The following is a 26,688-nucleotide window of genomic DNA, read 5'->3' as shown; positions in this document are numbered from 1 at the left end:
TCCAGTCCGGCTTCAGGCCTGGCTACAGCACAGAAACCGCTTTGGTCGCATTGACCAATGACCTCTGGAGAGCCAGGGACGGAGGCTTCGCCTCCATCCTGGTTCTCTTTGACCTCTCAATAGCAATAGCAATAGTAGTAGACTTATATACCGCTTCATAGGCCTTTCAGGCCTCTCTAAGCGGTTTACAGAGAGTCAGCATATTGCCCCCAACAATCTGGGTCCTCATTTTACCCACCTCGGAAGGATGGAAGGCTGAGTCAACCCTGAGCCGGTGAGATTTGAACCGCTGAACTGCTGATCTAGCAGTAGCCTGCAGTGCTGCATTTAACCACTGCGCCACCTTGGCTCTTGGCTCTCCTTGGCTCTTGGCTCTCAGCGGCTTTCGATACCATCGACCATGGTATCCTTCTGCGACGACTGCGGGAGGTGGGGGTGGGAGGCACCGTTTTGCAGTGGTTCTCCTCTTACCTCTCGGACAGGTCGTAGTCGGTGTTAGTTGGAGGGCAGAGATCGACCCCTAGGCCCCTAACATATGGGGTGCCGCAGAGTTTGGTCTTGTCCCCCCTACTTTTCAACATCTACATGAAACCGCTGGGCGAGATCATTTGGCGGCACGGGATAAAATACCACCAGTATGCGGACGATACACAGTTGTATCTGTCCGCCCCGTGCCAACTCAATGAAGCAGTGGACGTGATGAACCAGGGACTTGAAGCTGTTAGGGATTGGATGAGGGCTAACAAACTCGTGCTCAACCCAGATAAGACCGAGTGGCTGTTGTGTTTCCCTCCCACCAATTCGGTAAGTATTCCACCTCTCAGGCTGGGGGGTCAAACATTATACCCCTCAGACAGGGTCCACAACTTGGGAGTCCTCCTGGACCCACAGCTGACTTTTGAACACCATTTGTCAGCTGTGACCAGGGGGGCATTTGCCCAGGTTCGCCTGGTGCACCAGTTGCGCCCCTACCTGAACCAGGAGGCTCTCACAACAGTCACTCGTGCCCTTGTGACCTCTAGGCTGGAGTACTGCAATGTGCTCTACATGGGGCTGCCCTTGAAGAGTATTCGGCAACTTCAGCTAGTCCAGAATGCGGCCGTGCGAGCGATTGTGGGTGCACCTCGCTTCACCCACATAACACCTATCCTCCACGAGCTGCACTGGCTACCTGTCGATCTCCGGGTGCGCTTCAAGGTGCTACTTGTCACCCATAAAGCCCTACATGGTAGTGGATCTGGGTACTTGAGAGACCGCCTGCTGCCAATTACCTCCACGCGACCTATTAGATCTCATCGATTAGGCCTCCTCCGAGTTCCATCTGCCGGTCAGTGCCGACTGGCAACTACGCGGAGGAGAGCCTTCTCGGTGGCAGCTCCGACCCTATGGAACGATCTCCCCGTGGAGATCGTTTTTAAATTAGCAATGTGGTTGTTAAGTGAATTGCTGCAGTTTTTAAATTAGTAACAGGGTTGTTAAGTGAATCACCAGTTAAATTATCAATGTGGTTGTTAAATGATTCACAAAAGTGAATTTTGATTACATGACCACAGTCGTAAGTGTGAAAAACGCCCCAAACTCTGAATGGTCACTAAATGAACTGTCATAAGTCCAGGACTACCTGCATCCTGGTTTACGGCCACACCACCCTGGATTCTCTAGCTTACATCTTGTGCAAATCCAATGGTGGGAGTGTTGGCTAAACCATGGTTTGGGGTGGGGGTGTTGTGCTAATGCAGGGCTGAGAACTCGTCTGGAATAAGAGATTAGCAGAGTTGGAAGAGATCTTGGAGGCCATCTAGTCCAACCCCCTTCCAAGCAGGAGAGCCTACAGTGTAGGTGGGGCCTGGGTTGCAGGCAGTAGGGAGGGGGCGTGGGCGGCGGCGAAGAGGAAGGGAAGCGAATGCCAGCCAGCATCCCTGCCTTCTTCCTCCGAAAGGAAATGGAAAAGAAGAAAGGAAAGGTGAAGAAGGGAGGGAAAGGGAAAAGAAAAGGAAAAGAGAAAGGAAAGGAAATGGAAAATAAGTAAAAGGAAAGGAAAGGTAAAGAGAAATGAAATGGAAAAGATGGAAAGGAGAAAGGAAAGGATGAAGAAGGGAGGGAAAGGGAAGGGAAAAGGAAAGAAGGAAATGGAAAAGAAGGAAAAGAAAAGGAAAGGAAAAGAGAAAGGAAAGGAAATGGAAAAGAAGGAAAGGAAAAGGAAAGGAAACGAGAAAGGAAATGGAAAAGATGGAAAGGAAAAAGGAAAGGAGAAAGGAAAGGAAAAGAGAAAGGAAGGGAAAAGGGAAAGGAAATGGAAAAGAAGGAAAGGGAAAAAGGAAAGGAAAAAGGAAAGAAAAGGAAAAAGGAAAGGAAATGGGAAAGAAGGAAAGGAAAGGAAATGGGAAAGAAGAAAGGAAAGGATGAAGAAGGGAGGGAAAGGGAAGGTAAAGGGAAATAAGGAAAGGAAAGGAGAAAGGAAAGGAGAAAGGAAAGGAGAAAGGAAAGGAGAAAGGAAAGGAGAAAGGAAAGGAGAAAGGAAAGGAGAAAGGAAAGGAGAAAGGAAAGGAGAAAGGAAAGGAAATGGAAAAGAAGAAAAGGAAAAGGAAAGGAAAAGAGAAAGGAAAGGAAATGGGAAAAAGAAAGGAAAAAAGAAAGGAAAAGAAATGGAAAATAAGTAAAGGAAAAGGAAAGGAAAACAGAAAGGAAATGGAAAAGATGGAAAGGAAAAAGGAAAGGAGAAAGGAAAGGATGAAGAAGGGAGGGAAAGGGAAGGGAAAAGGAAATAAGGAAATGGAAAAGAAGTAAAGGAAATGGAAAAGATGGAAAGGAAAGGAGAAAGGAAAGGAAAGGAAAGGAAATGGAAAAGAAGGAAAGGAAATGGGAAAGAAGAAAGGAAAGGATGAAGAAGGGAGGGAAAGGGAAGGGAAAAGGAAATAAGGAAAGGAAAAAGAAAGGAAACGGAAAGGGAAAGGAAATGGGAAAGAAAAAAGGAAAGGAAAAGAGAAAGGAAAAGAAAAAGGAAAGGAAATGGAAAAAAGCAAAGGAAAAGAGACAGGAAAGGAAATGGAAAAGAAGTAAAGGAAAAGGAAAGGAAAGGAGAAAGGAAAGGAGAAAGGAAAGGAGAAAGGAAAGGAGAAAGGAAAGGAGAAAGGAAAGGAGAAAGGAAAGGAGAAAGGAAAGGAGAAAGGAAAGGAGAAAGGAAAGGAGAAAGGAAAGGAGAAAGGAAAGGAGAAAGGAAAGGAGAAAGGAAAGGAAATGGAAAAGAAGGAAAGGAAAAGAGAAAGGAAAGGAAAAAGGAAAGGAAATGGGAAAGAGGAAAGGAAAAGAGAAAGGAAAGGAAAAGGAAAAGAAGGAAAGGAAAGGAAAGAAAGGAAATGGGAAAGAAAAAGAAAAGGAAAGGAAAAAGGAAAGGAAAAAGGAAAATAAATGGAAAAAAGGAAAGGAAAAGAGAAAGGAAAAGGAAAGGAAGATAGAAGGACAGAAAGGGAAAGGAAAGAGTGGAATGGATTGGTACTGCTCAAAAATCAAGTCTCAAGATCCCGTGGACCCCTTTGGCTCAGGAAGTCCAATTCCACGCGGGTTCCCTCTCTCCCCAAAGTGAAGGGATCGCAGAAATGCTCCCCAGTCCAGAATGGAGCTTCAGACAACCCAATGCCTGAGAAACCCCGGATGTGCAGAGAAAAGCAGGGTACAACCAGCGAATCACGTTTTCCCAGGAACCGATGAAGCCTCAGAGGACCAATGGGAATTCTCCCTTCTGCAGCGTCATCGGTCTCCATGCAGAGTCTTCCTTGATTTCACCAATCACCAGATGGAGGAGAGAGTTTGGTGCAGAGAGAGAAGGGAGGGAGGGGGGATATTTTCAGTCCCATTTAAAGAAACACTGCGCTGCAGTTTGAAACTTGTGTGCGGTGTTTTCTTGTTATGTGCGTGGCTGCGCAGGTATGCAGCTTAGAGGGAACATTGCTGTAGGAAGTTGGATGGGAATTGCTGGAAGGAGAAAAAGACCCAATCAGGATCCTTCATGGGTTGCAGGACTCAGAAGGTCCCCCGTCCCTTGAATAGACCATAATAGGTTGGATGATCTTCTCTTAATAACCCTTCCAAGAACAGAAATTCTCCAAAATATGTATTTCTCAAGGAGACCCTCTTGGCTACCTGCTAAGATTGATGAGAGACCTCCCCTAGATGCTCTCTCCACAACCTCTCCCCCAGCCCCCCCGGACTTACCTTTCTTGCTCTTCAGGTAGGAGAAGAGCCCCACAGCCAGGAAGGCCACGCCTATCATAGCCTCAACGGTCCCTGTCCAGAGTTTGCTCCTGGTGGAGCTGGAGGAACAGGGCTCTGGGGAAGGAAAAGGAGCCTCCCCTGAGCAGGAGGATCAGGCCCACCGTCCCCCAGGAGAGTCCATTCTTGTCCTCCCAACAGTGATGCATCTTTCCCCCTTCTCAGGGCAGGATGGGGTCCCCAGAACAGGAGGGGAGGGAGGGGAAGGGCTTACCCCACTGAATTTGTGATGGGGGTCTCAAGACTGGCATGCTCCACCTTGCAAGTATAGAGCTCCCCCCCCCCACTGGGGCTGGGTCTCCAGTATCACCTGGAACTGGTAGGTCCAGTTTCTGTTCTGGAGCTCCTCCCCAAAAGCCATGCCCTCCTTCTCTGGCTGCCCGTTCTTCAGCCACTGGATCTCGATCGTCACGGGGTAAAAGCTTGTCGCGGTGCAGAGGAGGATGGTGTTGGGGGAAGCGGGTTCCATCTTGGTGGGGAGAGTACAAGTACAAGTACGACTCGTGCTTCTACTCTCACAAGTACAAGTCAGTTGCCAAGCATTTGGATTCTGATCATGTGACCCTGGGGATGCTGCAACAGTTGGAAGTGTGAGAAAAGGTCAAAAGTCATTGTTTTCACTGCTGTTGAAACCTTAAATAGTCACTAAGTGAACTGTTGTTAAGTCGAGGACTGGCTGTATTGAGCAGGAGAGAGAGAGGCCTGGCTGGATTCCCCTCCCCACACCTGAAATCATATTTGGGTGGATTTTCAGGAAGGGGAGATCAAAAGGATCCCAGCTTCCAGAGAGGAAGAGAGTTTGGACCCTGGGAAGAAGAGGAGGATTTTGTAAATCTGAGAGGGCCAAATAAATAAGGAGGGAAACCTCCATGCGGGAGAATCCCAATGAACGGAATGAAAGAGGGAGAGTCCTGGCGTCCCCCTCCCAGGGAAGAACCCCCCCCCCAGACTCAGCTCTCCAGGCAATCAGGTGCTCCTCCGCCTTGGGCGCCTCATAGCTATACACCCCATAGTTGTACCAGCAGAGGTAATGCGCTCCGGCCTTCTGATACTGAAGGAGCTGCTGATTCCTGTTCCAATTGTCCGCATCCACCTTCCCAAACTCTGTGACGGCCACAAACTTCCCGAGGTCGCTGTCGAAGCGGAGAAACTCCTGCCGGTCGTAGAAGTGCCTGTCCAGGTATCTCACCCGCTGGGTCCCCTTGAGGAAGCGGCACTCGCACTTCTTCTGGTGCAGGAAATGGACTGTGAGGGGCAGGAGGAGTACTGTGAGGAAGGACTCCATGGCCCATCGTTCCCAACCAGTAGGGAAAGAGGGATTTAATCAGGAAAGGGATGGACGGAACTTTCTAGACTGGAGGGAAAGTAATATCCATACCCCCAACTCACAATATGGGGAGGGGGCACAATGAGGACATCTCGGCAGACACTCCTGGGGTCTCCCAGACCTTCAGTCTTCACCTTCCCTGGGTCTCCCCAACTTTTCTTCTTCCCCCGAATCTTCTTCCCTTTGGATGACTGGTGAGGATCAGACCTGTTTCCTATCCCCCTCCCCACAAAGACCCCTTGCAGTCCCCCAGAAGAGCCTCTCGAAGGAGAGTCTCCAGTCTCCTTCCCAAAGGAGAGTTTTAGAGAGCCAACTGAGGGGAGGAACTCAGAGCCCCCAACATCCTCCTCCCTCAATTGCCCCTCCTCCTTTTTTTTTTCCCCTTAATATATTACTTTTATTTTTAATCCATACGAACATAAGATACTTTAGATAGAAGGCAGTGCCAGGTGTGGGCCCTGGGAAGTCGGGAGGAGTAGGGATGGGGATTTATGGGGGGTGGGTGGGTGGGTGTTAACATAGTCTCAATAAGAACAAGAATGCACTTATATATGGTTGTTCTTTTTTTTCCTTTTTTTTCTCTTTTCTTTCTTTATATTTTTTTTTCCTTGGTTTATTTTACTTTTTATCAGATTATAATAAACAACACTTGAATAAAGGAATACACCAAGGAGGGAGGTAGAGGGAAAGAGGAGGGAGGAGTAAGGAAGGAGTAAGGGGAATGTAAGGAGGGCGTGTTGGGAGTAAGGGGAGAAGGAAGGTTTGAGGGGAAAGGGAAGTAGGAGGGGAGCGTTAGAGGGAGGAAAGGAAAGTTGGAGGGGGTAGATGGTGTGTATGGAGGATGGAAGTGTCAGGTGGGGCTGTGAATGATGAGTTGTGTTTTCTTTTTTATTTTTATTTTTTTTTATTTTTTATTTTTTTTCTTATAGCAAATACCCTGTATATAAGTGATTGTAAAATGGAATGTGAAAATGAATAAAATATATTTTTTTAAAAAAAATTGCCCCTCCTCCCTCAGGCCCCAATTGAGCGATTGGGGATTATGGGGGGAGCCCTTGGAATCCTCCCCAAATTCAGGCTCTCCCCCAGGAGAGACGGAAGCTCCCCTTTTGCCGACCTTCAAAGCCTCAAACGTGAGAGTCAGACGAAAAAGTGAAAGTTTCTGAAGAAGCCAACATCCTTTCGCTCAAATTCATTGATGGAGGGTTGGAGAAATGTCACTCAAAGGACCCAAATTCTGCCCCTTTGGACCCTTTGTGTGGAGACCCTCCCTGCCCTTTGGGGGAGGCTCTGATGGAGGAAAGCTGGGAGGAAAGAGAGGAAAAGGGGGACCAGCATGGAGAGGGAGGGACTCTGTTGAGAAGGCCTGGAGGGGGGGAGGAGGAGGAGGAGGAGGAGGAGGAGGAGGAGGAGGAGGAGGGGTCTCCCCAGAGAAAGTCTATCCATGGGATGGCTAAGCATTAACACCAATGGTAGGTAACCATCATCAAACAAGCTGATTATGAGGAATTCTCTCGTCCTTCCTCCCTCAGTTGAATATGTTAGATACCGGAATCAGTTGCAATGGTTCCCACCAAGGTCCTCTCTTCCGGTGGGAACAGAGATTCAACCTGATTGGTCGAAGGGTCTGACAGCTCCCTATCAAAGGATTGAACATAGTTGCCTCAGAGTTAATAAAGAGCTGTTGTTGCCTAATCCTGAGTGGTCCTTTCCTTGACCCGACCTCACAGAATGGACCCCCATGGCCCCCTCCCCCTTTCCCCCCTTTTCCTATTAACTGAGATGCACCGAAGGAGGTTTTCCTCTTCCCTCTGGGGCGTTTCTAGAGAGCTTCGGTTCTTTCCTTATATATATATATAATGCAACTCCACTTCCTCTTTTATTAGGTCTGCTCCTTATTTATTTATTTGTTTGCTTATTTATTTACTTATTTACTTATTTAGTTACTTACTTATTTATTTGTTATATTAAATTAAAAAAACAGAAATAGGAAATTAGGGGAAGGAAAAAAAGAGGGAAAAAGAAAGTCTGAGGTTCAAGAGAAAAAAGAAAAAAGGCTTTTTAACACATTCATGTGCAACCAGCCATTTCTAGAACACAAAATCCACCTAATGGACAAAATCAAAGTCATTTTAGGTCTGTTTCTTTTGAAGCCTTTAAATGTGAAGATATTCAATTTAACGGCTGGAGAAGGAAAGGGCACAAGGGTTTCATACACCCCGTTGTGGCTGAGTGAAGGTGGGCTCCCGCCTGAGGGGATCTGCACTCTGATTGGTTGCTGTGGGTGGAAAGGGGGCGTTTCCCTTTTTCCCGCCTGTTTCTTCTTGAGATTTACCTCAGGATGTTCCTGACTGTCTTCTCTGCTGTGAATGTTAAATACATTTATATTGATATAAAACTACAAAGTTTGTCTCCGTGTCTCCCTCTTCCTTTGCAGAGCACCTGCGCCATTCCACCAAATTGAATCTCTTCAGTTGCAACTTCCAGTTGTGGGTTTCATCCCACCATGTTTCGGTGATTGCAACAATGTCACACCTGCCTTTGGGTTCCATCTTCATCCCGTTTATTATCCCCGTTTAACAGGAACATGGCTATCCATTTGTGCAGGCATCCAGACATGCCGTGAGAGCCTTGTTTTCATAGTAGTTTATCAGGTACAACTGATTCAAAGGCTTTGCAGAAGTCTATGTAAATTGCATCTATTGCTTTACCCTGGTCAAGATGTGTGACTCCAATGTTTCTGCAGTGTAGGAGTTGCAGATTACAGGACAATTTTTTCCTGAATCCAAACTGCTTGTTAGAAAGCAGGTTGTTTGTTTCTAAGTGGAGGGCGAAGGGCTGGTTTATAATTTATTCCGTGACTTTAGAGGTGAGGCAACACAGCGAGATTGGTCTGTAGTTTCCAGGGTCTTTTTCTTTCCTCCCCGCACGAAAGAGGAAAAAAGGATCATAATAATCTGTGGGCTTTTTTATTTCTTTAAGCCCCTCAGTCACATCTAGGCTTGATTACTGCAATGCGCTTTACATGGGGCTGCCCTTGAGGAGTGTTCGGAGACTACAGTTGGTCCAGAATGTGGCTGTGCGAGCGATATCGGGTGTACCTAGATACACCCATGTTACACCTATCCTCCGCGAGCTGCACTGGCTTCCCATCGGTCTCCGGACACCCTTCAAGGTGCTGGTTATGACCTTTAAAGTCCTACATGGCTTAGGACCTGGATATCTGCGGGACCACCTCCTGCCACATACCTCCCAACGACCCATAAGATCTCACCGACTGGGCCTCCTCCGGGTGCCGTCGACCGGGCAATGCTGGTTGACGACCACTCGGAGGAGGGCTTTCTCTGTAGCTGCTCCGGCCCTGTGGAATGATCTCCCCGCGGAGATGCGGACCCTTCCCACTCTCTCGGCCTTCCGAAAAGCCACTAAAACCTGGCTGTTCCGGCAGGCCTGGGGCTGTTGACCCCAAAATACGGTCCAGCCCCATCTAGAACTGAGTGCATGGTGTGCTGTTTTTTAAATCTTTCCTTTCTTTATATTTTTATTTTATTTTGTATTGTAAGCCACCCAGAGTCCTACGGGATTGGGCGGCATACAAATGTTATTGAATTCAAATTCAAAATTCAATTCAATTCACATCTTTGATTTGTTCCCCACACCTGGGAAACAGCTGAGCCCCCTGGTTTGATTGTCTACGAATTGCTGGTTCAGTTCACTGAGATTTCATGGCTCAGTGTTTTCTGTGGGAATAGAGTCTCTCTCTTCTCTCCCCCTCCCTCTCCTGTTTTTATATTTCCTCTCCTTTCACCTTCTTCCTTTCTATCTTTCTATCCTTCCCTTTCCCTCTTTCTTTTTCTTTTTTTCTCATGGAATATGATAGCAAATCCAAAATAAAGTTATTAATTGTAGGAAATTGCTTCTCTGTAATCTTTTCACAGAGAACTCTAAGTTGATAGAAGCTGGCAAGATTGTACTAACAGCAATAGGACATAAATTTTGATTTCTTTTGAGTTTGACCATATAATATTCAAAATTATAAATAATCTTATTTTCAGGTGCATTTTTTGGCCATCTGTTATTTTCTTTTAAAAAATCAGACTTGCTTCCAATTTGTGCCTTCTGGCAAACTGCAATTTTCTTGGCAAGAGACCTAGCTTGCCATTGCTTTTGTCATAGGTCAGAGAAAGTTTCTTTCTTTCTTTTCTTTCTTTCCTTTCTTTCTTTCTTTCCTTTCTTTCCTCTTCGTTTCCCCCTGATTTGTTTCCCTCTCTTTTCCCTCTCTCTCATTCTCTCCCTCCAGCTCTCTTTCATTTCTTTCTACCTCTCCCTCTTCTCCCTCTAATTTGTTTTCCTCTATTTTCCCTCTCTCCCATTCTCTCCTTCCATCTCTCTTTCATTTCTCTCTCCATCTCTCCCTCTTTCTCCTCTTTTCTCTTTCATCTCTTTCTTGCGCCTTCAAGGAAAATACCCTCCTGGGCCGGGATCACGGCGGCAGGGACAGCAGGAACACCGACTCCTTCCGCTGCCGCCACTGAGAAGTGAGTACCTGGCTGCGCTGCGCAGGAGACTCCTCGGCGCCAGACTCCGGTCGGTCCCCTTCGCGTTGAGTCTGGATGCAGAGAGGGAAGAGTTCCAGAGCCCCGCGCAAGGAGAGCCCTGTGCAGCGCAGGAGAACCGGAGCTCTTCTCTCCCTGCACACAACCAGCTGCTGCTGCTCCCCAGATGAGCGCGAGAAAAGGGCTGGAGGTCTTCCTGACAACCAGTTGCCTGCGAAGGACGCGGAATGGCAAAAGAAGGCGAGAGGCTCGTGCCTTCTCGGAGTGGAGAGCAGATTGCGCGATTGGGTCAGCAGGGAGCCGCTCTTTCTCCCCCCCCCCTCGCCTCCATTCTGGCTCCTACTCCCCCCCCCTCTCTCTCTGATCTTGGGCGCTCAGCCGCCTTCGGCGAGAGGAGCAGCAGGAGCCCCTCCCCTACTGGCATAAGATTTCATTCTTTCCTCCTCCCACCTCGCAGACTTCCAACCAGGAGCCCCCTCCTCCCCTTCCTGCGCCCCCAGTCCGCTCTCCCTTCCCTTCTTCTCTCTTCGGTTTCCAGCTCAGATCCCGGCGGAACTCAGCAGAGCCAGCTCAGCGGAGCCAGGCCTGTGCCGGGGGAAGAGCCTCCCCCTTTGATGCAGCTCAGCCCTGGCGAAGGTTTGCGCCCCGTAGGAGCTCCCGGGCAAGAACAGTCGCTGAAAAACTCCCGCATGGGAGGCCGGCCGGACTGGCCTGCTGGGAAGCCCGTCCGTCTTCTTTTTTTAAAAAAAAAGTTTTTATTGTATTTATTAAAGGAAACCCACAAAAAACCATCTTTCATTACATCTTGTAGAAAGCGTCTCCATTGGTTACAGGTACTTTTCGTGCGTTTCTTCCACAATCACATATATTTCATTCAGTTTAAATTGTACATTTTAGAATTTATATATTTTACTATCACTATACCACCATTTTCATTTAATAGGGTTTTAAGGACACAGCCACCTACTGGCATCCCCCCCCCCCAGTCTCAATGAATCTGTCAGCACCTCTCCATTTAATAATTAGGAAAGAAAACCCCACCCAAAATACCTCCCCGTTTCATGGCAGCTGAAGCAACAGCAAAGCAGAAGCTGACAGAATCTTTATAACTTATTCTAGAAAAAAGTTGGTTAAAAAGATATCTAACATTCCCTCTCCCTTTTTTTTCCTCCCCCAAACTCACAGATTGACGTTTCTATCCATTTTACTTTTACTAATACATCGCACCTGCTTGTATCATTAAATATTATCCATTAACCTTTCTTTGTTATTATTGTAATTAGCTAAAGATTATTTATTTTTCTCACCTCTCCTCTCCACAGGCCCAAATGAGATTATACCTTTATAACCATCTCTAAACAGAAATGTATTAATAAGTGTTAACAAAATAACCATTTAAAATCTAAAACAGTCTAAAAGATATTGACATTTCTAGTTAATAATCAGTATGCATGAACATTTTCTTATTATTATTATAGTTAAAAGAAAAAAGAAAAAAAAACAATTGTTTGCTGTTTATATCACGTCTCCTCTCTTCTGATCCAAATTATATACACCTTCATAACAAGATCTAAAGAAAAATTTATAAGGTTTATAAATCTTTTCGCCAAATCTCAATTTACAATTTGTGGCCCAGTTATTTATCCTAATTAAGGTTATCATTTCATTATTAATATCATAGTAAATTATATGTTAACAAATAAACATTCAATGATAATCTAAAACAGTCTAGAAAGTACAAAATACTAAAATCCCTACTTATTAATCATCAAAGGTTAGCTAATTTTTATCATCGACTAGCGTTATCAACCAGTGTCTTTCCAGTAGCCAAATGGTCCTTTCTATCTCGCCAGCAGTTGTGTCAATTCTCTTTTTAGCACCTTTTCAGAGTTTAAAACTTCTCTCCGCACTTCGTAGCTTGAAGGATCTCATGTAGTTTCGTTCCCCTTGAATTGTTATTAAGGTAAGCTTAACTTTGGTTATCAATCTTATTTCTGGATAGATTTGTCTTCTTAACTCCATCCTTTTCGCTCTTTTTTTTTCTCCTGCATCTTGGAATTTGGGATAAAGCTCCAAATTGTCAAAGTCACTTTTCCAGCTTCCCTTCTTTCTGCTTTCACTCACATTTACTCCATTAATGAGTTCATCTAACGTCTTATCTTGGTTTTCTGTATTTTCATTCTCTTCTTTAATTTCTGGGGCTCCAACCTCATCATCTTTTGCTGTGATACCCCTTAGTCTGTCCCATTTCTTATCAAATCTCTCAAATCCTTCTAAAATGTTTTGAAGTCCAGCCAGAATGTTTTGGATTATTAAGTTTTCTTCATCTGAATTTTGATCCATTTTTCCAAATAAAAAGAAATGTAAAGAAAAAGAGGAATCTGATAATTACTGCCACTCTAGCCTGTCAAATTTTTTTGAAGAGATTTTCAAAGTAGAAGAAAATATTCTTTCTTTTTTCCTTCTCTTGCCAAAATATATTCCAAGAGCACCTGCAAAACACTGTTCGTGCCCTTGAGTCTTTATCAGGTTTTATAAACAAGTTCCAACCCTTCCTTCAGACAAAGTCAGTGAAGTCAAATAGGAATGAACAAAGGATACATTGTTTCAAAAAAAACCTTTGGACTCAGGCTTTCAAATGGCAGATTCAACTATTTTTTTATATCTTTTCCTTAAATATCTTTAGTATGATTTTATAACAAATAGAAGGAGAAGTTTGTTAAAATAAAAAAAGTTTTAGTTTAAGCCAAAAAAAATTAGGGTAGTAAAGAAAATAGAGGAAAAAAGATCAGAGGAGGAGCCAACGTCACGACGATACATCATGCGGACTCGACACTCCGAGTCTGCCGATGACACTTTTGCCCCAGGATGGCCTGGCAGGACCTAAACCATCCCGAATAGACGGTGACTAGGAAGATAAAACCTTGCTGGTCTCAGGGACACTGCAAAGTCCCAGATCGACCCAAGGGAAGCGCTTCCAACCAGCAGCAAACAGGCAGGCCCCAGGGGCTGACAAAGTGAGAGACGGCTCTCGAAGGAAAAGAAGAAGTGAAATCCTTCCATCTGGTGAGGTTATTTTTTCTACTTTCACAAGATTGCCCTAAGAAACCTTTTTAAAAACTTTTTGGACTGCCTGAGAAAGTTTTTTGCTCTTGCTTGTAACAATGTTTTGTGGATTGAAGTGATTGCAATGTTTCCTATTTCTCCACTTGAAGTGAACTTCAGCCTCCATTTTTCACAGGTTGCAAACAGAACAAAGAATCATCAGCTACTAAAGAAACAATTTCTTTTTGCATCAGAGAGTAGGATTAATTCATGAGTGCTGTAGAAAAAGAGACAGGGAAGAAAATTAGAATATAAAGAGAAACATTTAGTGTAAAAATCATATTTATCTTCCCTTTTAGTCCCCCAACCCCAAGGCAGACCCACACTGCAGGGGGGTGGTTGATAGGCAGGGACAAATAGAGGGAAAATATGTCCATTGCAGGAACGAAAAGGCTGGGATGGATGAGGGATTCCTCCCCATTTCATCTCCAGGGGATTTTAGAATTCTCCCCAACTTAATTAGAGGGTTAATTAAGAGAACATCCCCCTCCCCCTCCCTGCAGACCTTCCATGTGAAGAAAGAAGATGGGGCTACAAAGGGGGTGGCAGGAAAAGGCGAAGCGATGGGTCACTTGGCAGTGAATTCTCAAAAACAGAATATTCAGACTGGGGGAGGGGAGGGGGACACAGTTCACAGGGAAGATTTGGAGGGAGTTCATTAAGGGGGCAGCCTGGCGTCACTTGGCCAGAAATTGTGTGAATTCTCACAAGGAGAAGTGGGGTCAGGAAGAGGAGCCTGTCAAGGTTCCAACTAATGAACCCAAATGAGTCTGAATGGGGGCCAAGAAGGATCATCTCGGATGGGGGAGGGGAGTCCAGTTCAGGGTGAAATTTAGGAGAGAGTTCATTAAGTTGATAGGGTCATCTCAAGGGTTTAGCTCCACCTTCCATCCAAGCACCAATGGAGTTGTGGAACGAGCTAATGCAGGGATAGAACAATACCTGGGATCCTACGTTAATTATCAGCAATTTAGGTGGGAACTTCTCCTGCCATTTGCTGAAGTGGCCTTCAACACCACAGTGCATAGTAGCATTGGACTCACCCCTTTTAAAATAGCCACAGGGGTGGAATTTGTCCCCCTGCCTGAATACCCTCAGGAACCCCCTTCCACAGTGAGCCTAACTGAATGGGTGGGTTGCTTACAAAATGCATGTGGGAATGTAAACCTTGGGGTCCTTCCTCCTTGAGAGAGGAATGGGAAGGAATGGCCCCCTCCTTCCCTTCCCTTTTGCAATTCCCCAAAACATGGAAAGATTCTGGGCAAGATTTTAGCTTTCTTTTTTTGGTTGCAATACTTTTTCAGATCTCTGTAAGTAAAAGCTGCCCCAAATTTCATAACTTTGCTGTATCCACAGCAATGAGATATTGTTCTGGCATGTTTTTTAAAAAGGAACAATTAAAGAATTTAAAAAACCACCTATAACTTTTAGGAGGAGTTCAGATGAGGGAGGAAGAGGAGAAACTCACCTGCAGGAGGCTGGATGGGAATTGCTGGAAGGAGAAAAAGACCAAATCAGGACCCTTCATGGTTCTGGAGGACTCAGGGGGTCCCCCTCCCCTTCGATAGTCCATAATAGGTTGCATGATCTTCCCTTAAAAGCCCCTCAAACAAGAGAAGCTGACAAAAATATTTCTCAAGGAGACCCTCTTGGCCACCTTCTGAGCTTGATGAGAGACCTCCCCTAGATGGTCCCCTCCCCACAACCTCTCCTCCATCCCCCAGACTCACCTTTCATGGCCCTCAGGTAAGAGAAGAGCCCCACCGAAAAGAAGGCCACACCTATCACAGCTCCCATTATCCCCGTCCAGAGTTTGCTCTTGGCAGAGTTGGAGGTACGGGGCTCTGGGGAAGGAGAAGGAGCCTCTCCTGAGCAGGAGGATCAGGTCCACCTTCCCCAAGGAGGAGGGTCCATTCAGACTCTTCCCAGACAGGGAGGGTCTCTCCCCCTTCTCATGATAGGATGGGGTCCCCAGAGCAGGAGGGGAGGGGCTTACCCCATTGGACAGTGATGGGGGCCTCCAGGCTGGCATGCTCCACCTTGCAAGTGTAGACGTCCCCCCGCTGGGGCTGGGTCTCCAGCATCACCTGGAGCTGGTAGGTCCAGTCTCCATTCTGGAACTCCTCCCCATAGGCCACGTCCTCCTTCTCCGGTTGTCCGTTCTTCAACCACTGGATCTCAATCTCCACGGGATAAAAGCCCGTCGCAATGCAGAGGAGGAGGATGTTGGGGGAATCGGGCTCCATCTTGGTGGGGGAGATGGTGACAGTGGGCTTGGCTGGAGGGAAGGAGGGGAAGGAGGCACATGAGAGACACAGGAGGGCCCAGAACAGAAGACCAAGTTGGTTAGTTCAAGACTCCTTTTCTCTCTTAAAAATATTCTGTGTTTTGAGTTTCTGTGGAGATTCTCAGTCAATCCCGGTCATGGTTGTCCCAAAGGAGCTTTTTCCCCCCCAAAAGTCATTTTGCTTCTCATCCGAGAAGTTTCTTCAGTTCCGAGGGCCCAAATCGAAGCTTCTTGGATGAGAAGCAAAATGTCTTGAAGGAAAAACAAAGTCCAGTTGCCTTTTGAGAAAAGACCTCTGGGACGGTGTTTGGAGTCATCTTCCAAAGCAAATTGCAGGAAGAGATGAAAAGGAAGGGATCCTGAAAAATGGGGAAACCTAAATCCTTCCTGGTTGGGATCAGGTGACCTCATCAAAAGGGAAGAATTGTCAAAATAGGGAAATCCCACAGCAGAAGAACAGAATAACAGAGTCGGAAGGGGCCTTGGAGGTCTTCTAGTCCAACCCCCTGCTCAGGCAGGAAACCCTGTAACATTTCAGACAAGAGGCTGTCCAATCTCTCCTTAAAAACCTCCCGAAATTCCACCTATCAGCTCTTCCAGGCTGCAGGGATCATCACTGCCTATCATTTCCTCCGCACACCCAACAGAAGTCCCATTTTTTTTTATTTTTAAACACCCCATGTTGTAACATAAGTGTAGGCATGCATAGCTATGCTGGAACATTATGCGAATCAGCAGTAATCACTTACCATAAGTGCAGAGGTCACAACCTGTTAACTCTCAGCACTAAGTAGGAGTCAAAAGTTTGCATGCTGACTCTGCAGTATTAACTAGGGGTCAGAAGTTTGCATGCTAGTAAAAGATTTATTTGCTGATTATGGGCATTCTCTAGGTTCAGAGGTCTACATGGTAGTAAATGAGTTACCATATACCATAGACTTGTACAACCATGATTGGTCCACATGGACCTTGCAACTCCACCCTTCCTTTGTGTATGCTCAATAAAAGAGTCATCCAGACTATGCTCTGGGTCGTCTCATCCCGGAAAAAGACCTGTGTCCGAGTCTTCCTTCATCATTGGCCTCATGGGCGACCCGCAGAGAAATCGCACCCCCACCCTCCTCCGAGACACCACTTTCTCCTTCTGTCCATCCAGGAATTTAATTCAATCCACATTTGGAGACCTCTCAGTTTAAAACAGCAGGAACACACAATACATTTTGTCTGCCTCAGACTGTGATATTCAAGCTTTATTTTTAATATCAACTTTAATGCCGAATGCAGTGAAAAATGTGACCCAGAGTTACATTTATCTTTCTGATGAAGAACCCATAGAATCAATGCTAATTTTGGAAGGTTTGGGGTTGAAGTATTGCAATTATTGAGATGCTCCTTTGTTGGGGTTCATTGAACAACAAGCATAAGACTCAGATGGGATTTTTCCCAGAGAAATCGAGGCCCAGTTAATTTTGGGGAGAGTTCAGGAAAGGCTGCGAGCCTCTCTTGGTGGCCAGAGAAAAGCTTTGGCCCCTCGGGGGAAGGAGACGCCCGGATCTCTCCGGAGAGGAAAGTCAGCTCAGAAGTCAAAGAAAAAGGAAGAGAAAATTCCCCCAAAGAGACTCAAGAAAACATCCCGTGATTTCAGGCCTCCTGAACTGCAGCTGGAACAACAATTTGCTCTAAATTCACAGACTATTTATTAAAAGAAACGGAACAAAGGAATAGGGACTAAGGCACTTTCACTCCCCCTCCTCCCTCCCGCAAACTCCCCCCTCCCCACAAACTCTCCCCTCCCCCAAATTCCCCCCTTCAACAAACTCCTCTCTCTCCCAAACTCTTCCTCCCCCAAACTCCCCCCTCCTCCCTTTCCCAAATTCCCCACACACACCAAACTCTCCCTTCCCACAAAGTCCTCCCTATCCCCACCCCACCCCCCAAACTGCCCCCCTCCCCTCGGAGTCACCTCTCCGGCCAATCACAGAATTGCTCTGGAAAGTCTCGTAGTTGGGACGGCATAAGGAATCCACAGCGGCATTCTTGTACTGCAGGATCTGCTTATCGCTGTTCCAAATGTCCACATCCACCTTCCCCAACTCCGTGAGGGCCACGTACTTCCCGAGGTCGCTGTCGAAGCGGGCGTATTCCTGCCGGTTGTAGAAGTACCTTTGCAGGAACCGCACCCGCTGCGTCCCGTTGAGGAAGCGGCACTCGGACTTCGTCTGGTACAGGAAATGGGCTGCGAGGGAGAGGAGGAGGAGGAGGAAGGCTGTCAGGAGGGACTCCAGTGCCCATCGTTCCCAGCCACTAGCAAAGGGAGGATGCATTCGGGAAGGGAGGGGGCGGGGCAACTGAGTCCCCTTCGGGGGGAAAAGGGAGGCATATAAATATAATAAAAATCAAACTTCCTTTCAGCGACTGGAGGAGGGGAGCAGATTTACTGGGCGGGAGGGGGCCTGGGGGGGCAGGAAAGAAGAAGGGGAGGGGAGGGAGGAGCCTCCTGGTGGACCCCCCTCCATCCTCCCAGGGTGGGAAAAGGCAGGCAGAAGCTCAGCTGGTCCAGCAGGGAACGTTGGATCTAAAGGGGGAGGAATGATGGGGGGAGGGCTGGAGGGAAGCTAATATCCATATCTCCCACTCTCTCTTTGTTTGGGGGGAGGGGAACATGGGGAGGGGGCGCCATGAGGACATCTAGACTGAGACTCATGGGGTCTCCCAGCCCTACAACCCCCATCTTCCCCGGGTCGCCCCAACTTTCCCTCTAATCTTCAGTCCAACTCCCTCCCTTGTGGGATCCTCGGGATCACACCTGTTTCCTATCCCCCTCCCCCCAAAGACCCCTTTCACTCTCCCCCAAGAGCCTCTCAAAGGGAGGGTCTCCAGCCCCCTTCACAAAGGGGAGTTTTTGAGAGCCCATTGAGAGGAGCGACTCAGAGCCTCCAAATCCCCTTCTCTCACTTCCCCCCTCCCCCACCAGGTCCCTATGGAGCCATGGGGGATTATGGGGGGTGGGGGGTCCTTGGTCTCCTTCCCAAATTTAGGGTCTCCCACAGAAGGGACAGAAGTTCCCCTCTTGCTTGGCCTCCAAAGCCTCAAATTTGAGATTCAGAAGAAAAAGTGAAGTTTCTGAAGAAGCCAAAATCCTTTTGCTCAAATGTCTCTTTTTCCTTCTGGGGATTCAGGGCTGAAAATGCCTCACTTTCCCTCTTTCGCTTTCGCTTTCCCTTCCCTTCCTCTTTCCAGGCAGCCCCCTCCCACCCAGGCACTGGGGGCAGGGGGAGGGGCGAGAGAGAGAGAAAGGGGCCTGGCTGCGACCCCCACCTCGGCTACCTTCGGGGAAAGGGGTGGGGTCCCTCTCCTTTCTCCTCTGGGGGGATGTGGGGAGGAAGGGGGAGGAGACCACGCAGAGATCGAGGCTGTTGGAGGCTCTGGAGACCCAGCAGTTTCCTTCCCCCTCCGGGGGTCTTTCCCAACCTCCTCCACACCCCAACCCCCTCCTCCCCCGCCCAGCCCCCTCCTTACCGGGGGTCTCCTTCCTCCCCCCTTCGCTTCCGGGGATCCGGGCCAGCGCCCCCACCAGCAGCATCAGGGGGAGCCCAGCAAAAGCCATGGATGCTGCCCCACAAGCGCCCCCAAAGACAGAGGAGAAAGACGCCGATGCCTCCAGCCCCAGAGGCGGAATCGGAGGGTCTGGATTGGGGGGAGGAGGAGTTTTCCTCGGACTTCGGACTTGGGAGTGTCCAGAAGGAGCAGGAGGACCAATGGGAATCCTCCCTTCTGCAGCGTCATTGGTCTCCTCCCTTGACTTCACCTGATAGAAGACTTAGTTCGGCGCAGAGAAGAAACTCGAGTTGGTTATTCAGCCCAAGACCCCTTTTCCCTCCCCAGAATATTCTAAGACCACCTCAAAGGGAGGGTCTCCCTCCCCCTTCACAAAAGGGAGAGTTTGGGGGAGTTAATTTCCGAGGCCCTTCTCTCAAAGCCTCCCCTCCCCCCCCGCCCTGCAGGTCCTGATTGAGGAATCGGGGATTATGGGGTGGGGGGTCCTTCGAAAAAGTGAATTTTCCGAAGCTGCCAAAATTCTCTTTCTTATACGGAGTTTTGGTGGCATTTGTGGATTCAGGTCTGAAAATGCCTCAGTTTCCCTCTTTCGCTTTCCGTCTCCTTCCTCTTTTAACGGAAGAAGCTTTGGGGGCTCCAAAGGGATTTGGGCCTTGAAGCTCCCACTTCTCTTGCCCTCCAACCCCTTTCCCAAAGTCTCTCTTGGGGGGGGGGTCTCAGCTCTTTTCTTTTCTCCCCCCCCCTCTGCTCCCCAGCATTCATCCCAGCCCCCTCCTTCAAATAGAATAGAATAACAGTGTTGGAAGGGACCTTGGAGGTCTTCTAGCCCACCTCCATGCCTAGGTAGGAAACCCTACAACACTTCAGACAAATGGTTATCCAACATCTTTTTAAAAACTTCCAGTGTTGGAGAATTCACAACTTCTGGAGGCAAATTATTCTACTGATTAATTCTTCTAACTGTCAGGAAATTTCTCCTTAGTTCTAAGTTGCTTCTCCCCTTGATTAGTTTCCACCCATTGCTTCTTGTCCTCCCCTCAGGTGCTTTGGAGAACAGCTTGACTCCCTCTTCTTTGGGGCAGCCCCTGAGATATTGGAAGACTGCCAGCATGTCTCCCCTTGTCCTTCTCTTCACTAGACTAGCCATGCCCAGTTCCTGCAACCGTTCTTCCTCTGTTTCAGCCTCCAGTCCTCCCTCATCCTCTTTGCTGCTCTTCTCTGCTCTCTTTCTAGAGTCTCCGCATCTTTTCTACATCGTGGCGACCAGAACTGGATGCAGGATTCCCAGTGTGGCCCTTACTAAGGCTTTGTAAAATGGGATCAATGCTCCACGTGATCTTGATTTTATTTCTCTGTTGAGGCAGCCTAGGATTGCATTGGCTTTTTCGGCTGCTGCGACACACGGCTGGCTCCTATTTAAGGGATTGTCCAGTAGGATCCCAAGAGACTCTCACAGTTCCTGGCACTGAGCCAAGTTCCACCTAGTCTTTACCTGAACAGTTGGTGTCTTTTTTTTTAACCTAACTGTGGGACTTTCCTTTTCCCTACCTTGAATTTCACTTTGTTCCATGGGGCCCTGTGTTCAAGTCTCCCAAGATCAACGTGGGAAAGATTTAAAGGCTCCTGTATTTAGAGGTGGGGAAAGGACGAATTAAGGTGAGACCCCCCCTTCTTTGCCCCCCTTTCGGGTTTCTGGTCCACTCTAACCCTGTCCCCTCTCTCTGGACAAGGGGAATTGGGTTCCCATGAGGTCTTCCAAACAGCAGGAGGGGGGAGGGGCAGAGTTCCAGGGAGATCAGCCAGGCTAAAAGAGGAATGGGAAGTGAATCTTTTGAGGGAGGTGAGTTCGAGGAGGGCCTGAAGCTTCTCCTTCCTTGTCTTGGAGGGGTTTCAGCCTCTACAGTAGCCCAGGTGCTTCCTGGTGGCCTCCCATCCTGAGGCTAACCAGGATGATCTCTCTCACCTAGGTGAGGTCATCGGAGGCTGGGCAGCTGCCAGATGTTGAGGGCTGATGATAAAATATCAGCTAATGTTGGTGATACCTGATCAGGCCAGGCTCAGAGCCCCAACCCTCTCCCAGCTGCAGCAGGCAGACATCCCACAGGGCTCGTATCCTCAGATGGCCTGAATCCTTTCCAGGGATGGGGGGCAGGGCTGGAGGGGTCAAACTCCACCCTGCCCCCCACCGGCCTCAGCAGGCCAGAACTGGGTCCCCCCCCTGCAGCTGAAGGAGGTGGCGGAGTCTGAATGGGTCCCACAATTGTGTGTTTGGACACACCCAGTCACACAAAATTGGCCCCAGATCCAGGCAGACTCTGGTGGGAGGCCCATCGCTCTCCTGATGAAAGCAGAACTTCTAGGCTCTTTTCATGCTTTCCTCTCCCCCGACACACACACAGACACACACAAACCACACAGAGCCGCACTTCTTCCTCCCACCCCCAACAACTGCAGAGTCGCTTGGGTTTCGCTTCCCCAGCCTGAAGCGTTGGGCTCCTCCGAAGCGGAACTGAGGAACTGGCCAGGATCCATCAGGCAACAAGCCTCCATTCTTCATCAGGGCAGCTCAGGGACTGTCCTCCTCTGCCCCATGGCTGAGCCTCCAGGTGGGGCAGCCCCTTTCTTCCTCTGGGCCACCGGAAGTGGCTGAAGGGGCCCTTCCCAGCCTCCTGATTAGATGGAGTCCCTTCTCCCTCAGTCAAAGCACATTGAAGAAAACAATCCTTGACTTATAACGGTTCATCCAGACAAAGTTACAATGGCACTAAAAAAAAGTGACTCTTTGCCTAATATTCCTTCTTTTTAAAGTATTTTTCATTGCTTTGAATGTGTTTTTAAATACTTTCAAGTATATTCCTCTTTTTAGCTTTGCTCTATGGGACCCAGAATCACTTGTGGTGAGATGGGTGGCTATTTAAATTTGATGGATGGATGGATGGATGGATGGATGGATGGATGGATGGATAGATTGATTGATTGATTGATTGATTGATAGATAAATAGATAAATAGATGATATAGATGATAAATAGATGATAGATAGATAGATAGATAGATAGATAGATAGATAGATAGATAGATAGATAGATAGATAGATAGATAGATGATAGATAGATATGGATGGATGGATGGATGGATGGATGGATGGATGGATGGATGGATGGATGGATGGATACCGTATCTCCCTGAAAATAAGGCAGGGTCTTATATTCTTTTGACAGCCAAAATAAGCACTTGGCCTTATTTTCGGGGAGGTCTTATTATTTTGAGGTTCAGGAAGAGGTGACCATGGTCACTTCATGGTGGCTGTTGTGTTGCAATATTTTTGGGGAGCGCTTATTTTGGGAGAAACAGGATAGATAGATGGATAGATAGATAGATAGATAGATAGATAGATAGATAGATAGATAGATAGATTCATAGATGATAGAGAGATGATGGACGGATGGATCAATGAATAATCCTAACCCTAACATTAACCTTTACATTTTGAATATAAGCAGAAACAGTAGAAGCGTATTTGTTCACATCAGAATGTTGTCCGTTTGTTGCAGCCTCTTTAAATCTGTTCCAATTTCTGCCAAGAAAGGAGCCAAGGTGGCGCAGTGGTTAAATGCAGCACTGCAGGCTACTGCTAGATCAGCAGGTCAGCGGTTCAAATCTCACCGGCTCAGGGTTGACTCAGCCTTCCATCCTTCCGAGGTGGGTAAAATGAGGACCCAGATTGTTGGGGGCAATATGCTGACTCTCTGTAAACCGCTTAGAGAGGCCTGAAAGGCCTATGAAGCGGTATATAAGTCTACTGCTATTGCCCTTGAAGGAATCCCCTCGTAGATCTTCCGTAGCTTCTGCTTGACAATCTCCCTCCTTTCTAGTTGGCGCATGCTGCAGATAAAGGATTTGCTGCCAAGGCCAACTGTCCGGCATACCAGCCTGATGATGCTTTTTGAAGATGTCTCCCACATGACACCTGTGGGGTGTGCTGATTGGACTATGGGCTGAGGTTACCAGGGGGAGGGGGTTGGGTCACATATTGATATCTATGATTACGCTCGCTTTTGCCTCAGACCTCGCTTTGCTTAGCTACTATTTACTCATGACCAGTGAAAGAACTCTTAATTCTGCAAAATGGAGTTAAGTGATTTCTTTCTTGGTTACTGAGTGAAGCAGCCTTGACATTCCCTCTTTCTTTCTGTGGGTCGGGATCCCCCTTTTCCTTGCAAAGCAGCCCCGGATGAAGATCCCGGAGTCAAGTTTGGCCGCTTCTCCGCCGCTTCCCTCTCCTTTCCTCCGAGAATTTCCCCGTCTTTGCCACAATGGCCATGTCAGCCTCTGCTTTGCTGCTGCTTCGGCTGCCATTGTAACGGGGAGGGGAATCATGATGTGCTGGAGGAAGATTCTAGACGCTGACCTGACCATCTCATTGCGCATGTGGAGGAAGGGAGTTTCCCGCCAAGGTTAACTCCGGCATTCCATCCTGGTGATGTCTTTTGAAGATATCTCCCACCTGACAGTTGGGTGCATTATAATTGGACTATGGACTGGGGTGCCAAGGGGAGGGGATTGAATTATACATGATATTCTTTGCTTTCACGCCTAATTAACCAGATTCAGCTTAGCTTTGCTACTGTTCGTTTATAATTAGTAAAAGTACACTTGATTTCAAACAAATGGAGTTGAGTGGTTTCTTTCCTGATTATTAAATGAAGTTGCACCTGACAATAAGCTGAATCTGACCTCACACCCAACCTGGAGCTAACAACTACCAAGGGGGGTGCCCTCACAAGAAGAAAAGAAAATGTCTTTGCATGAAAGCGACCAGGAGGAAGAAGTGGGGGCAGCAGCGGGACCATCTCTAACAGAAAGACTAGCCGAACTGAGAGTGGAAGAACCTGCCGTCCGTCCCAGATGGACTTGGGGTGTGGGACAGAAAGAGGAACCTGAGGAATCACAAGCTGGAGTCATGAGGAGGCCAAAGAAAAAGTCAGCAGCTGACTGGAGTGGCACTGGAGACTACAAAATCTCCCACGCCATGAGGCTCCTCGAAGAGGCATGGAGTGAATGTCGAATTCGAGAGAGAGCTGTGGAAAGGGAGCCAACAGAGGAGCTGGAGAAAAGGTACTCAATGCATAGCTTTGAGAGTTGAGTGGTTCTTTCCTGATTATTAAATGAAGTCGCACCTGACAGGCCAACAATCTCCACTTTCAGCAGAGAAAAAATAGAAAGGAACATTTTGGAAGGAATTTTGCCAGTGTTGAGGTGCAGATATAAAGTGGAATCGTGATGAGATTTGCCTATTTTGGCTGAGGAACAGGAAGCAGCCCTGAAACAAACGGCTCCTTTTTATGATGTTTCATTGAAGATTATAAGGGCATAAGATACAAAATAAAAGGAGTAAGGAAATGGGAAAGGGAAAGAAAGAAGAAGTGGGAGATACACAGCAAAAGGCAAAAAGAGAGGAAAAAACTTTTCCCCCAGCACAATAAAATACAAAATAAAATTGGAGCCTCGGTTTTTATTTCTTCTTTAAGTAAATATTAACCATTTCTATAACAATTTAACTTAATCCATAAATCCCAAAAGTCCAGATTTCACCTTTTTTTTTTCTGCCTCAAGCAGAAAGTCCAGAAGTGGCTTCCAGGTAGAAAAACAGCTGGATATCTACTCTTTCCTCTGGTCAAAAAGTTTATTTCGCCATCTCTGCCAACTTTTTCATTCCTTCGTCCATCCTGAGGATGGAGGTTTCTTTCCATTTTTTGCACATAAAGGGTAATTCTGGCTGCAGTCAGCATGTGCAGTAATAAAGTAATAAATTTATATTTCAAATTCCTTTTCCAATAACCCTGAAAGGAAAACTTTTGGTTTTCAACAGACCCAGAGAGATTTACACATTTACACCCCATTCGGAAAAGACAGTAATAAATCTAGAAAGGGAAGGATTACTGGACAAATTGATGTGTTTATACAATCAAGGATTATATTAGCTTTTTTGGCTGCTGCCCCCACCACCACGTGACTCATGTTTAAGTGATCATCCATTAGGACTCCCAAAGTCCCTCTCACAATTACTATTTTTGAGCCAGGTTTCATGTAACCCCCATCCAGGTGTAAAATGTTACTTTTCTCCACATTAAGTTTCATTTTGTTGGATTCAATCTTCTCTCATTTGGATCAGAAAGGTACAATATGCATACACATACAAATCTATAGAGACATGATGGGTCAGTGGTTAGAATACAGTACTACAGGCTAATTGTCAACAGCCAGGAGTTCGATTGGGGAGTGGTATATGTCTAAGTAGAATTGCTACTGCTATATAATTTCTCCCGAGGGTGAATCCTTTTATGAGAAGATAGATGACTATTCTGAGCAAAGATCTTTCCATAGTCTGTCCATTTAAATGGCTTCTCTCTCAAGTGGGTCTTTTTGTGTTTTTGAAGTCCACTGCTCCGAGCAAAGGTCTTTCCACACTCCATGCATTTATATGGCTTCTCCCCTGTGTGAATCATCTTATGGGAAATAAGACTACGTTTGTCAGCCAAGTTTTTTCCACACTCCATGCATTTATATGGCTTCTCCCCTGTGTGGACCCTTTTGTGTTTTTGAAGTCCACTGCTTAGAGCAAAGGTCTTTCCACACTCCATGCATTTAAATGGTTTCTCTCCTGTGTGGATCATCTTATGGCAAATAAGAGTACAGTTCTGAGCATAGGTTTTTCCACACTCCATGCATTTATATGGCTTTTCCCCTGTGTGGACCCTTTTGTGGCTTCTAAGTCCACTGCTCAGAGCAAAGGTCTTTCCACACTCCATGCATTTAAATGGTTTCTCTCCTGTGTGGATCATCTTATGGGAAACAAGATAACTTATTTCAGCAAAGGTCTTTCCACATTCCATGCATTTATATGGTTTCTCCCCTGTGTGCAGCTTTATGTGTCTTCTAAGTGTTTTGCCATGAGTAAACGTCTTTCCACACTCCATACATTTATGCGGCTTCTCCCCTGTGTGGATCATCTTATGGGAAATAAGACTACCTCTATGAGCAAAAGTCTTTCCACACTCTATGCATTTAAATGGTTTCTCTCCTGTGTGAATCCTTTTATGAATAGTAAGATGTCCATTTCTGCTAAAACATTTTCCACATTCCAAACATTTATAAGCCTTCTCTTTTGTATCAATTGCTTTTTGAAATGTAAGGAACTTATTTCCAAGAGAAAGAAAGAATGTCCCATTGTAATCTTGTCCCCTTTGTCTTCTTATAGCACTGTCTCCTTTGTTTTGGGTTAAATAGTGTTCATTTACTTGTACTTCAGCTTTGATTAGCTTCACACTTTTCCCAACATAATTTTTCTTTATTTTCTCTTGTTGGGCAAGAAAATCTTGCATTGGAGCATCGGTGGAAGATGTGCTTTCCTGATTCCAATTCTTTGACTGGTTTCTCTCATGGTTTTCAAATTCCATTCGAATTCCAAACTTCTCCATTCCATCTTTAGCACTGATCACTTGGAACAGTTCACAGGAATCTTGATTCTCCTGCCCGTTGTCACCTTCAAAGCAAAAGAGAAATGAAAATGATAACGTTAGAGAA

The 26,688-nt window shown here is 46.8% G+C and overlaps 2 protein-coding genes and 1 pseudogene across 4 annotated transcripts in view; all 3 read right to left on the bottom strand.

Annotated features, from left to right (window-relative positions):
- Window positions 1–520: 520 nt before the first annotated feature.
- On the bottom strand, window positions 521–5,554 carry LOC148047267 (H-2 class II histocompatibility antigen, E-S beta chain-like; annotated as a pseudogene).
- Window positions 5,555–11,255: 5,701 nt separating this feature from the next.
- LOC148047266 (rano class II histocompatibility antigen, A beta chain-like) lies at window positions 11,256–19,252 on the bottom strand. The gene is made up of 6 exons (XM_087708357.1): window positions 19,064–19,252; window positions 17,508–17,780; window positions 15,254–15,535; window positions 14,988–15,101; window positions 14,726–14,749; window positions 11,256–13,474 (listed from the first exon to the last, which is right to left on the bottom strand). Exons 1-6 carry the CDS (start codon window positions 19,149–19,151, stop codon window positions 13,461–13,463), a joined length of 795 nt encoding a protein of 264 aa, XP_087564483.1. The 5' UTR covers window positions 19,152–19,252; the 3' UTR covers window positions 11,256–13,460.
- Window positions 19,253–24,601: 5,349 nt separating this feature from the next.
- Window positions 24,602–26,688, bottom strand: part of LOC106553795 (uncharacterized) — a 56,035-nt gene continuing 53,948 nt past the window's right edge. For 2 of the 3 annotated variants that reach the window (XM_087711347.1, XM_087711346.1), the window contains exon 6: window positions 24,602–26,264. In XM_087711347.1, the coding sequence (XP_087567473.1) occupies window positions 25,395–26,264 (870 nt within the window). In that variant the 3' untranslated portion in view covers window positions 24,602–25,394. Of the gene's footprint in view, window positions 26,648–26,688 lie in introns of all 3 variants that reach the window. The other variant, XM_087711349.1, reaches the window with a different exon arrangement.

The sequence above is a fragment of the Thamnophis sirtalis genome, unplaced genomic scaffold (genome assembly GCF_051295495.1).
Source record: "Thamnophis sirtalis isolate CommonGarterSnake01/CBP01778 unplaced genomic scaffold, rThaSir2_p1.2 scaffold_3, whole genome shotgun sequence".
Lineage (NCBI taxonomy): Eukaryota > Metazoa > Chordata > Lepidosauria > Squamata > Natricidae > Thamnophis > Thamnophis sirtalis.
The sequence above is the reverse complement of the archived record's forward strand: the minus strand, read 5'-3'. Positions and strand labels throughout refer to the sequence as shown.

Excerpts from the sequence above, each read along its gene's own strand:
- LOC148047266 (XM_087708357.1), bottom strand. The coding sequence starts at position 19,151 with ATGGCTTTTGCTGGGCTCCCCCTGATGCTGCTGGTGGGGGCGCTGGCC. Across the intron at positions 15,536-17,507 it reads TTCTGTGATTGGCCGGAGAG|CCAAGCCCACTGTCACCATC; the intron begins GTGACTCCGAGG and ends CCTTCCCTCCAG. Across the intron at positions 15,102-15,253 it reads CCCCATCACTGTCCAATGGG|AGCCCCGTACCTCCAACTCT; the intron begins GTAAGCCCCTCC and ends CTCCTTCCCCAG.